Source organism: Sitophilus oryzae, unplaced genomic scaffold (assembly GCF_002938485.1).
Source record: "Sitophilus oryzae breed Bouriz unplaced genomic scaffold, Soryzae_2.0 scaffold_801_pilon_pilon, whole genome shotgun sequence".
NCBI classification, from domain to species: domain Eukaryota; kingdom Metazoa; phylum Arthropoda; class Insecta; order Coleoptera; family Curculionidae; genus Sitophilus; species Sitophilus oryzae.
Window position 1 is genome coordinate 454620 of NW_022147419.1, and position 13813 is coordinate 468432.

The following is a 13813-nucleotide window of genomic DNA, read 5'->3' on the forward strand; positions in this document are numbered from 1 at the left end:
TGCTTCTACAGAAAATTTACCGGGTGAGTCTTAAATAAGTGCAAATATTTTCGGGGCTTGTAGATCTCGATAAAAGAAACATATTTTCTCTTTACCGATTTTCAAATAAGTTCAAAATAACTATGTTTTTTACTTCGAAAATTAAAAAAATATGATTTCGTGCTTAAATTTTAAAAACCACTGGCTTTTTTCTGTGTGTTTCTTTCTTGTAAATTTAATCTACTACCTATGTTGCCATAATATTAAGATATCTTTCTTTTTAACTAAACATTTTTCGTGAAAAAAAAACACAGACGTGTTTCTAGTGTCAAAATATGTTACCCCTAAGAATAGTTGCATTTATTTAAGACTCATCCTGTATACTTTTTCATAATTACATCCCTGTTGTATATTTATGCATAATTCTTTAAAAAAAAACACGATTTTGTTTTATCTATAAACTATTAATTAAAACCAGAAACCATAGTTTCTTAATAATCTTGAATAGCTTAATTAGATTATATTAAATTATTCATTTAGTTAAAAAAACTGAGTTTGAAGCTAACAGTGATTTTAAAATTCTCAAATTCAACAGTTTACTATTAGAGACCTGCACGGGCCGGTTTTTTGTAGCCCGACCCGGCCCGGCCCGAGAAGAGAAGTAGGTTTTGTAAGCCCGGCCCGGTTTGTGGAAAGTTAAAACTTAAACTAGTCCGGCCCGGCCCGAACCATTAAAATAAAATGATCAAAATAAAATTACAAAAATCCTTTCAATTACAATTATTCCAAGTAGTTCTTTGTCGATTCCAGACAATCTATCAATTTCACAAAAAGCATAGCCTAAAAACACCATAATACAGGGTGTCTCAAAAACATGTACAGAAGCAAAGTTGTGTTTATTTAAAGTGCGGAACCGGCCCGGCCCGAGGCCCGACCCCTATTGACAGTGCGAAACCGGCCCGGCCCGTGGCCCGTGTTCGGGCCGGGCCTGGCCTGAGGCCCGTTCGGGCTACCCGGCCCGTGCAGATCTCTATTTACTATCCATAAATATCCAGTTTGTATAAATTTAGCATTATTTAAACCCCAATAATATATAAATTTAGATTTTTTTCAAACCATGTAATTATATACAACCGTATTTTGAATGTCAGCAGATTATTTTCGAGAATGATTCCTAAATTTCTGTTTAATCGAATTTAAATTTTATTTTCAAACGGATCATGTATAATTCGGTGGTCCCCGATCCTAAAATAAGATTTCGTAGATCGGTGTAAAGATGCATAACGTCTATTAAAACCCTACGAAAACGTGACTACATTTTGGCTTTAGGCCAAATACACATCTATAACATTAGAATTTTAAAAAAGAATTCGAAGGTTCCTATCTTTCACACGTTATATTATAGTAGTTTGCATAATATTTAGCCTATTATTGGTTATTATATCAAAGGAAGCTTCATTTGTTTTATACGTATAAAAAATCAAAAACGGTTTGCGAGACATCTGGTTAAAAATTATTTTAGATCATTCTTTTTTTAAAGTCCACCGCATGTGTAATTTTATTTTATTGTTACCGAGCATTAGCCGGGATTCTGAAAATAATGTATTTTTTATTATTTATACAGTTCATTCTCTATATTTATCACATCCTGTGTATTTATTAAGAAGACCACATAACCGATAATAGCATACACACAATTACATTGAATAAATAGTATGAAAATAAAAAATATACTTAACAGAAGAAAATACTTCATAACTAAAGTTTTTAAATTTTCTATATTCTTTTGTTTTTCTGTACTCTTTTCTGTATAAAATTTTCTGTATTCTTTTTCTATATTCTTTGTTTCTTTTTAAGTTTTTCATTTTTAAGTTTTCAAAAAACTTTATGATCAAGCGGGCTTGGACTTTGACACTTTTTAAAATTCTCATATAATTTCCTGTCGAATTGTTTTTCTGGTATCATACAAAATATACTTTCATCATAGACTTTTATAATTATATTGTATAACCCTTGTTTATATAGGGTAAACTTAGGATAAGTACTTTAGGGTAAATATACTTTATCACAGACTTATAAAATTATATTGTATAACTTAGGGTAAGTACCAAAAACTTGTAATACTTTATTCTAATTTAGGTACAAATTTTATAAAAATCAATCTGATAGAGTAGTCGAAAACAACAGATTAGATAGTTATACGATTAACAAAATCTAAAATCAGCTAAAAAGTAAGAGAAAAACATAAAAAATACAAGTTAAATATTTTGAATGAATAATTGAAATTGATTTAGGTACTTATCATATTGATTTACTTCTAAGGTCAAAAATATGATGTTCTCTTTACTTGGTAAATTCCGAGTTAGTCAACGATTTGGAAATATATTTAAAACAATTTTTCTACTACAAAAATACCATTTATTCATACCGGGGTACAAAAATCACAATGGGTACAATAAAAACATGGTTCATCAGTGCCATTCATAGGCCCAAATCATCTACTGTGCAAAAGTAATTACAAAGATGTCCGAAAAACAGTGGTTTCGTTTAAAGAAAATCGTTACCTTGACAAATATTCAAACTTTATATACCGGGTGCGTCTCAAAAGTTGCTTACCTCTATAACTCATTTTATTTTTTCAGATAAAAGATTTGGTATGGTAGAATATAACAAATTAAGCTACATTCTAAATCAATTCGCTGGCCGAGTCGTACTTTGGCACGCAAGCTTATCTTATGTACTTCAGTGTACTCATTCACAACAAAATTCGACGCCAGAGTGCAAGTTGAAGTTGGATTGAAAGCTTGCAAGCTGCAAACTTCCACTTCAGCATGGAATTTTCGTTTGACAATTATGACAAATTTGACATTTAAATTTTAATAATTATTTTGTTTGTGTCGTTGTTACAAGCCATTTTCCTGTGAAAAGTAAATAATTATTAAAAGAAAAATGAGTGAAAGACGCTATTCTTATTTTATTAGGACTTGTGGCTTTGCTGTTAAAAAAACGGCAATTATTGTTGCAGCTCAATAATTACCTTGACCGAAAACCAAGGGGTTTACCAAAACCCAAAAAATGGGGTGTCCGACCTATATTAATGGCGAGAAAAAGTTTTGGGTGCTTCAGACACATTTTAGAAAAAAATCATCAATAAATGACGTTTTTGTTTCCATTTTTCTAAACATAAAAACTTGGAAAACTTAATTAACAACTGTCCTGGATTTTGACTCTTCCAAAATCAAAACCAACAACTAACCTAAAAAATGTCAGGAGAACGTTTAAACACGCATGCGCAAAATTCGAATTGAAATTTGTTGTGAATGGTTAATTTCGTGCCGACTTTAACGTCGAAGTGCCACTCGGCCAGCGAATTGATTTCGAATGTAGCTTTAGGATTGATTGATATGGTTAGGTTAGGTTGAAACTGGAAGTGATCAAAAACAATTCAATACGTCAATCAACCTAATTTATGTCATATACTAAGATACCAAATCTGGTTTTTTTTTTCTGAAAAAATAAAAAAGTTATAGAGGTGAGCCACTTTTGAGACGCCATCCGATATACAAATTTCAATTTTCAATATACGTTTAATTATTAATTTTACCAATACTTGTTTAGAAACATGTTTCTGTCAATTTTTCACTTTTATTATAAGAGATACTAATAGAAAAATTATGAGATGTGAAAGTACTTTCCAAAAATAATATGTAATAATATACCGGGTACTCTATTTAAAATAAAAAAGCTGCTACGACTTTTTGAAATAAAAAGGCACAAGCTTGAAGCTGAAAATAATTTAGATAGACGGAGTAGGAGGTGCCTTTACGTAGAAATCCAAATTTTCCAAAAAAATATAATGGCCGGTTTTCCATAAACGTCTAACCTACTATATCAGGGTCTATTTTGTAAAAACATATTTTTAATTCCAAAAAACACAAACAATTTGTCAACCAGTAGAACTCTCAAACAAGTATACTCACTTTTTGTAGGACTGGTTTAATTGTTCCAACTTCTTCTTGAGCACGGAAGCAGATGGAGGGGAACATTCTTCCAAGAACGTAAGTACTACCTTTGACAGTTCAGTAACTTGGTTTCTTTGCACTTCCAATGCCACACCCTCCGCTTGCAAATCCTAAGAAATAATTTTATATAAAATTATGCCGTCACCCTTTTCAAATACCTGCACTATCCCGAGTATATTTTTAAATGAAAGTGATAAAACAATACGGTGGATCTTTATCTTATCAGGAGTGTATGTGCATTTTTATGACTTTTAATTAAATTTATACCTTATCAGAACTTCTGTGGGAATTTTCAATGTATTTGTTGTCAGTGGATCTTGATAAGGCACGATCATTTTAGGTAAATATAAATAAAATATACGAAAACGCTAAATTTAGCTAATGAAATGGAAGTATTCAGTATAAAGTGAATTAGAAAAGAATTGTATATGTTACTGTAAATGTCCGAAATGCGGTAAAACCTAGAATAAGCGCGCTAAACATAGGATTTACCAAAAGCATGTGGTAAAAGCCCGAAAACTATTTATTTTGCTTCCATTTCGGACTTTTACCGGGCCCAAACAGTAAATCTTAGAATTTACCACACCGCATTGGTAAAAGTACGAATAAGCAAGTGGTAGTAAAAACCAACCAACCCCACCAAATAACCACTTAACCAATGCATTAAGACCCCCCAAATAACCAGGTTAACGAATGCATTAACACCATCCAAATAACCACCTAACCAATGCATTAACACCCCCAAATAACCAGGCTAACCAATGCATTAACACCCTTCAAATAACCAGGCTAACTTAATTAGTTAATGCTTTTGGTAAATCCTAGGTTTAGGGGGCTTATCCTAGGTTTTACCGCATTTCGGCCATTTACAGTAACAATCTACAGTCTTTGTATATCGACATCCTTAATTTGTCGATATTGCTGTTATAAGAAAAATAATTCGTACTTTTACCAATGCGGTGTGGTAAATCCTAAGATTTACTGTTTGGGTCCGGTAAAAGTCCGAAATGGAAGCAAAACAAAGAAGTTTTCGAGCTTTTACCACTTGCTTTTGGTAAATCCTAGGTTTAGTGCGCTTATCCTAGGTTTTACCGCATTTCGGACATTTACAGTGACATATATATATATATACCGGGTGTTGCATCGTCGGACGGGACATAGGAAATCCCATGTAAATTTTAATGGGGTCAATTATTGGCTTCCCTAATTATTTTAGAGAATAATTCTATTTAGGTTTATTGAAGGGCACTAAAACCCACATTCAAAAGAGTAACTTTAGATATTTTTGATGAGCTCGTTTACGAGTTATCGCCGATTTCTTTTTAAATATTTCTCCTTTCTTATGGCCCTGTATTTACTTATGAGCACCAGTCAAGGTAAAAGATAACTGTCAAATGAAGTTGTCATTTCCTAGGGTCATTTCAGAAATTTACCTATTTAGTGCTTTATTATTATTGAAAACTCATTCCTACATCGGAAATCTTAAAGATGTATTTATAAATACAAGCTAATATGAATTAAAGTAAAATAAAGTAATCAATTACAAGGTTAATTATAGTATTATTACAATATTCAATAACTTATTAATTTAGGTACTATTAAATTGTTAGAACTTTAGGATTTAAGAAGATGTTCAAATATTCCTCCATCGACTGTTAGACAATAACCCAGGCGATCATAAAATTCTCTTCTTACGCTAGGGGGTAAACTGAAATTCTATTGCATTCGGTAGAAATAGCATTTTTAACTCGTCTAGATTTGGGTATTTTTTATCCTTGTATGTCCTGTTTTTTAAATGGCCCCAGAGAAAGAAATCATTTGGCGAAATATCAGGAAACCTTGCTGACCAATTTACTGTATGATTTAGGCCAATAACGTTTCCGTTAAAATTATTGTCTAAATATTCCCGAACAGCCAGGGTACTATGTGCCGGGCAGCCATCCATTTGGTACCAAACTTCCTGATTTTCCCTAGCGGCATCATGTAAAGCAGGTAAAATATGATTTTCGAGTAGTTCCAAATAATATTCTGCATTTAAATTTCGCGTAAGAAATAATGGCCCAATAATATTGTGTCCGAATATCCCTGCCCAAACATTTACTTTCTGTGGATATTGCGTCCTTGTTTCGACAAACCTGTGTTGGTTTTCTTTGTTCCAATATCGATAATTTTGAACATTGGGTTCATTATATAAAAGTAAACGTGCATTAGTCAGTGAAACATATGTTTTTAAAAATCCCTATCTCTGTTTGCTCTTTCCATCATATCAAAACAAAACGCGTGCCGCCGTATTTCGTCCCCATCTCGTAGCTCTTGGTGCTTTTCATATTTGAAGGAATAGTATTTATGTCGTTTCAAATTTGGAAACGCTGTAATGTGATCTATTCCTATTTCATCCTCAAGTTTCCTTGTGCTGATCTTTCCACCGTTCTCTTTCACGCACAATAAAACTTCCAAGTCGGTATCATTTCTTGCATCTTCTCTTTGTTCCTGCCTTGCTTCACATCGGCAGTTATTTATTAGGGTACCTTTTTTTGGTCTCAAATTTCTGGATATTCCTTGCGATTGTAGGTAGATTTTCCAGGTATCGGTCTATTCGGATACAGAGCAGCAAACATGTCCGACACCTTTTGATAACTATTTCCTTGATAATACCATTTAATCATTAATACTTTTTCTTCGGTAGTGTAATTCATGGCTAATATTTTCGATATTTCGTAGGTATGAGTTTTTAATAATAATAATAAAGCACTAAATAGATAAATTTCTGAAATGACAACTTCATTTGACAGTTATCTTTTACCTTGACTGGTGCTCATAAGTAAATACAGAGCCATAAGAAAGGAGAAATATTTAAAAAGAAATCGGCGATAACTCGTAAACGGGCTAATCAAAAATATCTAAAGTTATTCTTTTGAATGTGGGTTTTAGTGCTCCTCAATAAACCTAAATAGAATTATTCTCTAAAATAATTAGGGAAGCCAATAATTGACCCCATTAAAATTTACATGGGATTTCCTATGTCCCGCTCGACGATGCAACACCCGGTATACTTTATTTTGAAGTACAGGGTGTTAGGTCAGTAAGAGTAAAAACATCTGTAGTAGAGGTTTAAAATCCGAATGTACCAAACAATGATACGACCAATAGTGTATGCATGTGAAACGTGGACGTTTAATGCAACGGAAAGTTCGAGGCTAGAGGTTTGAGAAAGAAAAATATAGAGGAAGATTTTTGGAGGAAAGAAGATAGACAATATACGGACCAGAAGAACAAATGAAGAATTAAAGCAACTATATCGGGCACCGAGTATAACGGGAGTAGCAAGAGCACAAAGACTGAGATGGATGGGACACACTGAATAATGAAACGTGAAATAGGTGGAAAGAGAAGGAGGTAGAGATAGCATAAGTATGAAAGGATTAAAAGCTCCAAATTAAAGTAAAATTTATTCATACCTCAACATCCTTTTTGGTTGTTAGTACGTGGTCCTTGTTTCTCACTACTTGATCGATATGTTTAGCTCTTTCTTCGATTCCTGATAGAAGGCTTTCGAAGGCCTGCGATTGGCCTTCGAAGGTATCCCACACTCCTGCCAACTTAGCCAAAATATCCTTTCGTCCTTCTAGGTTGGCAACCAGATCGGACCATTCTTTCGTAACCTGCAAACGAAATGTTAAGGTTCTTATATTACATATATAATCTTTCATATAATATATATTTTTCTTATATTAAGTTTTATATTTAGTTTTATTAGTAAATAAAAAATAGAAAGACAATAAGAAAATTATTAAGTTCGCTACAAGTGGAAAAATTATTATTGAGTTGCTTTAATTTCAATGTCAGCTAAGCATAGTAGTATGTAAACTTAGTAGTAATTTTCAGAAAAAGTTAAGAAACTTTTTACTTTTTCCACTAAATCGTACATCCGATGAACGGAGGCATAAAAATGTAATAAATTTAAAAACTGCGAGATTTTCTAACCAAACGAAGTCTTTAAATTCAACCAATAAAATTATTATCGTATCATCGGATAACGGATGCATGAACATCAAGGTGAAGGCGTGCTTAAGGCCTTTTTGGCCTTGGATTATTATCCGTCAAGAGAAATTGAGGATAGAAATCAAAAGTATATTGTTTTATAAGATAATTATTAGGCTTTCTCTATGGATACAACTAACTATCGCACGCTACTTATCATTGCTAGGATATTCTATTAATTTTAATAGTGTTTTTGTATGAGTTGCGAATGATCGTAAACTAAGAAGTATAAAGTATATTTAAACCATTAATTTCAAGCTTCTGAATGTAGCTTAACGATTTTTAAGTCATTAAGGTACATTGTTTTTCTTGCATAGAAAAAAGTAGTATAATTTTTAGAGATATTGAACTGCAAATTACAATAATCTACCTGTTATCAAGATTATCACACACTTACTGTAATCAGTAGTAGGTATATAAAATATTCAACATTTTTGAGATAAACTCGTACAGGTAGTTTTCTGAGTAATAATGTTTTTTTTTCTGTTATCATTCCCTTATTATCAGAGTATTGGTATTATTACATGTGAGAACATTTGCTTACCTGGCTCGATTGCGCTTCGATATCACTCCTGTTGCGATCATCAGCCTGTTTGCTGATTTCAGCAACTCGCCCTTCCAACAAGTCAAGCTCGACTTGCTGGTTCTAGAACATGAGAAACGAGTAAATAAAATGAATTATTGTAATGCAAACATTTATGAACATAAACAGTCTCGAGGCTACGTTAATATTTGCATATTATTTCGAATACCATATAATTTATCATACTCATATTCTAGTAAATTCTATTCGCTATGATATTGAATAGCTAATCATAACTAAAAGCGCTTTTATTGAGAGTAAAATTTGCATACTACTAGTTGATAATTTTTGAGATACAGAGGTGAACTTAGTTTTTTTTAAATACGGACCTGCATTTTTTATTTCAGATTTTGAAAGAACTCAGTCTCCCGAGTACAATAATATACAATTAATATTTTTTTTGTTTTGATTTGAACACAATAGTTTTGTAACAAATAGTTTTGTTGCTGTTAAGGTATCCGAAACCAAAAAAAGTATAAAGTGTGGCATATCATTGTATTCAGAAGACCGAGTTATTTCAAAAACTGAAATAAAAAATGCAGGTCCATATTTAAAAAAATTAAGTTGGCCTCTGTCTCTCCCAAATTGTCAGCTAATTTGAAAATCTAAAAATACTATCAGATAGCCCTAATAAAGTGGCTACGAGAATGTGCAATTAGTTTTGTTATTTTCTAAAAAGTAACGACAGGAAAAAATAAAATTGATTTTCCAAAAAACTCAGCAATCCTTAAAATTTTTAAAGCTTTTTTATGGCATCTTGGTGAACATCTCAAGGCGCAACATTGCCCCAATTTAACCATCTTCGTATCTGTTACGGTTTCAGAGATATCAATGCTCGTACCTCGAATTTGTAGCACCCTGTATAGTATTATAAAACTAAATTTCAATGAAGGTTTGGTTTGGTGTCCATTTTGTTAGTATTCCAAAAATTGTTAAGTAAGTAAGTAATATTGAAAGAAATCGAAGATGTTTTTAAGATATTTATATAATAGAAATTTTATAATTATTATCTCAGGCAATGTCAACGACTGACCTTGTCTTAATACCAACATTTCGCAGCAGGAAATCCGTCGAGCTATTTAGCGATGATTAATTCTATTAAGAAATTCTATTTTAAATTGTTAATTAGATGTACGGCACGTGGTCAGACAAATCAAATGAAATATAATACATAACTCCTATTATTTTACTTTTTAACTATTTCTCTGCATCTGTTTATTACCAGTTTTGGAATAGGGAAAACGAAAGATAAGTTTAGTATATTCGTATTTGTGTTTTTGATATTTCAATCTCAAATAACGATAAGTTTTTAATATTATTATTAATATTAAACTATTTTATTCTACACCAACGTTTGTGTTTTGTATTATTTTAAAAATATCATATTAAGAGTAATCAAAGGGGCAATCATACGTTTACATCTACAAATAATGCATGTGCATCTACGCAGTGTGATTCTGCGCAGTACTAGCTTACTAAAAAGAACTTTTATTTTTATTTTCAGTGCGAAACATCTAGGATTTTTTCAATAAATTCAAGTTTTCCATAAAAATTTTTGGAGTTAGCTATGAAATCCGGACAAAATTCGGACTTATACAGGGTGAGTATTCAATTAGTGCAAATAGTTTTAGGGGTAGTATATTTTGACCCCAGTAACACGATGATGAGTTTTTTCGCGAAAAAAAACTGGAAAATTTGGATTTTTTTTAAAAAAATTTTTGGAAATTTTTAGTTAAAAAACAAGAATGAAACCCCAGAAAAGATGGTGGTTCTCAAAATTTAATTCTAAATTTAGTTCTAAAAATATTTTTTTTGGAAATTTTCCAAAAAATAACCGAGTTATTACTCGGTTATTTTGGACTTATTTCAAAAACGGTAAAGAGAAAAAATGTATCTTCTATCGAGATCTACCAGCTCTGAAAATATTTGCACTTATTTAAGACTCACCCTGTATAATATTGCCACTATAATCGTTATTACAACGTTAATAACAAATATCGATAATATTTTTTTTAAATCTTTCAACACCATCAAACATCAAACAATAAGACTTTTTAATCATCATTTTGGAATTTTCAGTGTATATTTAGAAGTTTACTTCATAGAAAAAGAGGTACCTAGGTTAGTTATAGAATTTAATCCTGAAATACAAACTATTTTGCAGGATTCAAATAATATTAAAGAAACATGAAAAAGGGTCATTATATTAATAATTATTGAAAAAAAAATATAAATAACTTAATAATACAAAAAAAATCATTATATCAGTGATATTTATTTTTAAAAAAATTATATACAGGATGAGTCTTAAATAAGTACAGATATTTTCAGGGCTGGTAGATCTCGGTAAAAGAAACAGATTTTCTCTTTAACGTTTTTCAAATAAGTCCAAAATAACCGAGTTATTCAAGTTTGAAAATTAAAAAAATGATTTATTTCTAAAAAAATTTGAAAGCCACCGGATTTTTTCTGTATTTGCATCCCTTCTAGTGCCGTAACCTATAGTAATATCAGAGATTAAGAAATTTTACCGTGGGAAAATTTGCAGTGAACAGGCAGTCCTAAGAAGTTTTCTAAAATATACAGGAAAATTTAAAAGAAAATACACGATTTTCTACATATTTTTTGCGAAAAAAAAATCATAGACGTGTTTCTGCGATCGAAATACACCACCCCTAAAATATTTACATTTATTTAAGACTCACTCTGTATATAAAATAGTTTATCAGTTACTCGTTAGTAAAACAGTTTGAAAAAAAATCATGATATCAATAATATTGATTTTCTAAAACCTAAAATAGTTTGGTTATCTCAAGATATACGACAATGCAACCGATATTATACGTTAAAGATAAGTACTGACAGTTAAATAAACAAATTAGACATTTTTCTTAATATTACAACATAATCAAACATCAAATGATAACATTTTTCAATTGTCTTTTCCAGATTAATTTAAAATTAAATATGTTTATAGATCATAATATATTATAGATTAAGGGGTAGATTCTTAATTTATTAATAAACAAAAAAGCAACAAATAAAAATGGGTGTGTCTGTTATGGTGACCGGTATGTAAAGGAACCGATTGTTTATATTTTCGCTCTGATACACAACTTTTGCCGGTAGTTGCATCAACATTATGCGCAACATTTTTTTAATCCTTAAAATCGGTATTTAAGTTTAAATCCATGAAATCAACATACAGGAAGTCCACTTTCTGCACTTACAATGTCTTTTTCAGCGGATTTTTTCCTATTCTTATCCACAGTAACCGGCATTTCTCTCAATTTTCCGCATATTTCTACCAAAAAAAGTAATGTAACCTAAAAATCTCTCTAATTTATCTACACAAATAAACGCGGTGCGTTAAACACAAACAAAACACTTGGTAAACAGTGTAAACACTGAAAAGTGTACGAATTTAACAGTACCCGTAAGGATAATCGTGCTAATGTCACGCTTAAACGCAAACTGACGAAAAAGCGAAAAACAATTATTCGGTACTGCTCGTCCTTGGTGGGTACCACCGCGCGAAACGTCGGGCCGATTGCATACGGTGGTTCCACGAATATGAGGTAATTCTGTGATATCAGTCGCTTAAAATAGGATGACATCAGCGCCTTGGCTGTTCACCTTTTATATTTTAGGTTGCCTATAGGCCGGGATTGGCGAAAGTACCGACCTTTCCAGCAGTAGTATTGCCGGCCGGTGCTTGAAACCGGTCATCGCGTTCGAAGGACCGTAGACGGATTTTTTTTGACGCTTGGCCGGTGTCCAATCGTTAAAATTTTAATATAGTTTACCGGGGGGAGTTCTAAAAGTAATCACTTTTTCAAATGTAGCATTTCATCAATGCATTTTATTTCATTCCACTTATAACAAGACCTAACTTTATTATTTTTTGTTAGATAGCTCATTAAAAAGCACATTAAAGGGTTTTTGGTTATATCAGTTAAATGACGCACTAATTGATATAAACTACTTTTTTTTAAATATAAAACCCTGTGTATTGGGAGCATTTGTTTCTGAATTTAAGAATGTACCAGGTGCATCTCAAAAGTGGTTCACCCCTATAACTTCGTTAATAAAATAAACCCCTATAACTATATTTTTTCAGATAAAAAAACGAGATAGACGACCCTAGTATATATTACGAAAAAAAACGACCCTAGTATATATTACATAAATTAGGATTAATTGACGTATTCAATTGTTTTCGGTCACTTCCTGATTCACCAGAAATGACTAAAACTTTTGATTTTTAAATGGCACCCCCGGTATTTTGTTATTTTACTCGATAGAAAATGACACTATGAATGACATGTCGTATGTCAACTTTTGACATTTTCGCATATGGTTTGGTTTGGCTCAAAATACCAAGTGTCTGGTATCAAATTATTCGTAAAAAATCCTTTTCACCCTGGTTCAATTTGAAAAAATTGAGATATGATTAAAAATACAATTTGGACATCTTTTAATCAGCCAGAGCAAGACACGAGAAACATTAGACAATGAAATCTATTTTCCAAGACTTCTTGATTAAAAATTAGTGTATTTAACACAGCCATGGCACTCTAGATTGGAATTTAAAATACGATTTTTTAAGCGAAAATGTGAAAGAAAAGCAGAGTGTCATTTTCTATCATATATCAGTGTGATTTAATATATCAGAGTGTAATTTCTTTCATATATCGAGGGTGCTATTTAAATATCACAAGTTGTAGTCATTTTCGGTGAAACAGGAAGTGACCAAAAACCATTGAATAATTGGTGAGCCACTTTCGAGACGTACCCGGTATATTTACACGTTTATATATCTCAAATTTATGTAGAACTAATTATAAAAAAGGGCATGTGTGATATATTTTTACAATCAGAAAGAAATGTGCTATCTAATACAACTTCTAATACACAGGGTGTTCCATTTAAAAAAATATACTTTACAAAAGCCATTTTGTACAAAATTTGCGCAAACCTATCTTTCGGTTGCACATTCAGTTAGTTGGTGCGATTTTTCTGACGATTTTTATTCAAATAATCTAATAGACATAAGCACAATGTCAAAATAATAATAATAATGTCAAAATTATCTGAAAGCGTGGTACTATAGTATATAACAGGGTGTTTCAAAGCAAATGCGAAAAACTTCAGGGGGTGATTCCTTGTTCAAAATAAAGGCTAGTTT

At 31.6% G+C, this 13813-nt stretch overlaps 1 protein-coding gene across 1 annotated transcript in view; it reads right to left on the reverse strand.

Annotated features, from left to right (window-relative positions):
* LOC115888530 overlaps window positions 1-13813 on the reverse strand; it is a 239032-nt gene that overhangs the window by 115834 nt on the left and 109385 nt on the right. The window contains 3 exon segments of the mRNA XM_030908278.1: window positions 3960-4111; window positions 7460-7663; window positions 8587-8688. Coding sequence (XP_030764138.1) covers window positions 3960-4111; window positions 7460-7663; window positions 8587-8688 — 458 coding nt within the window.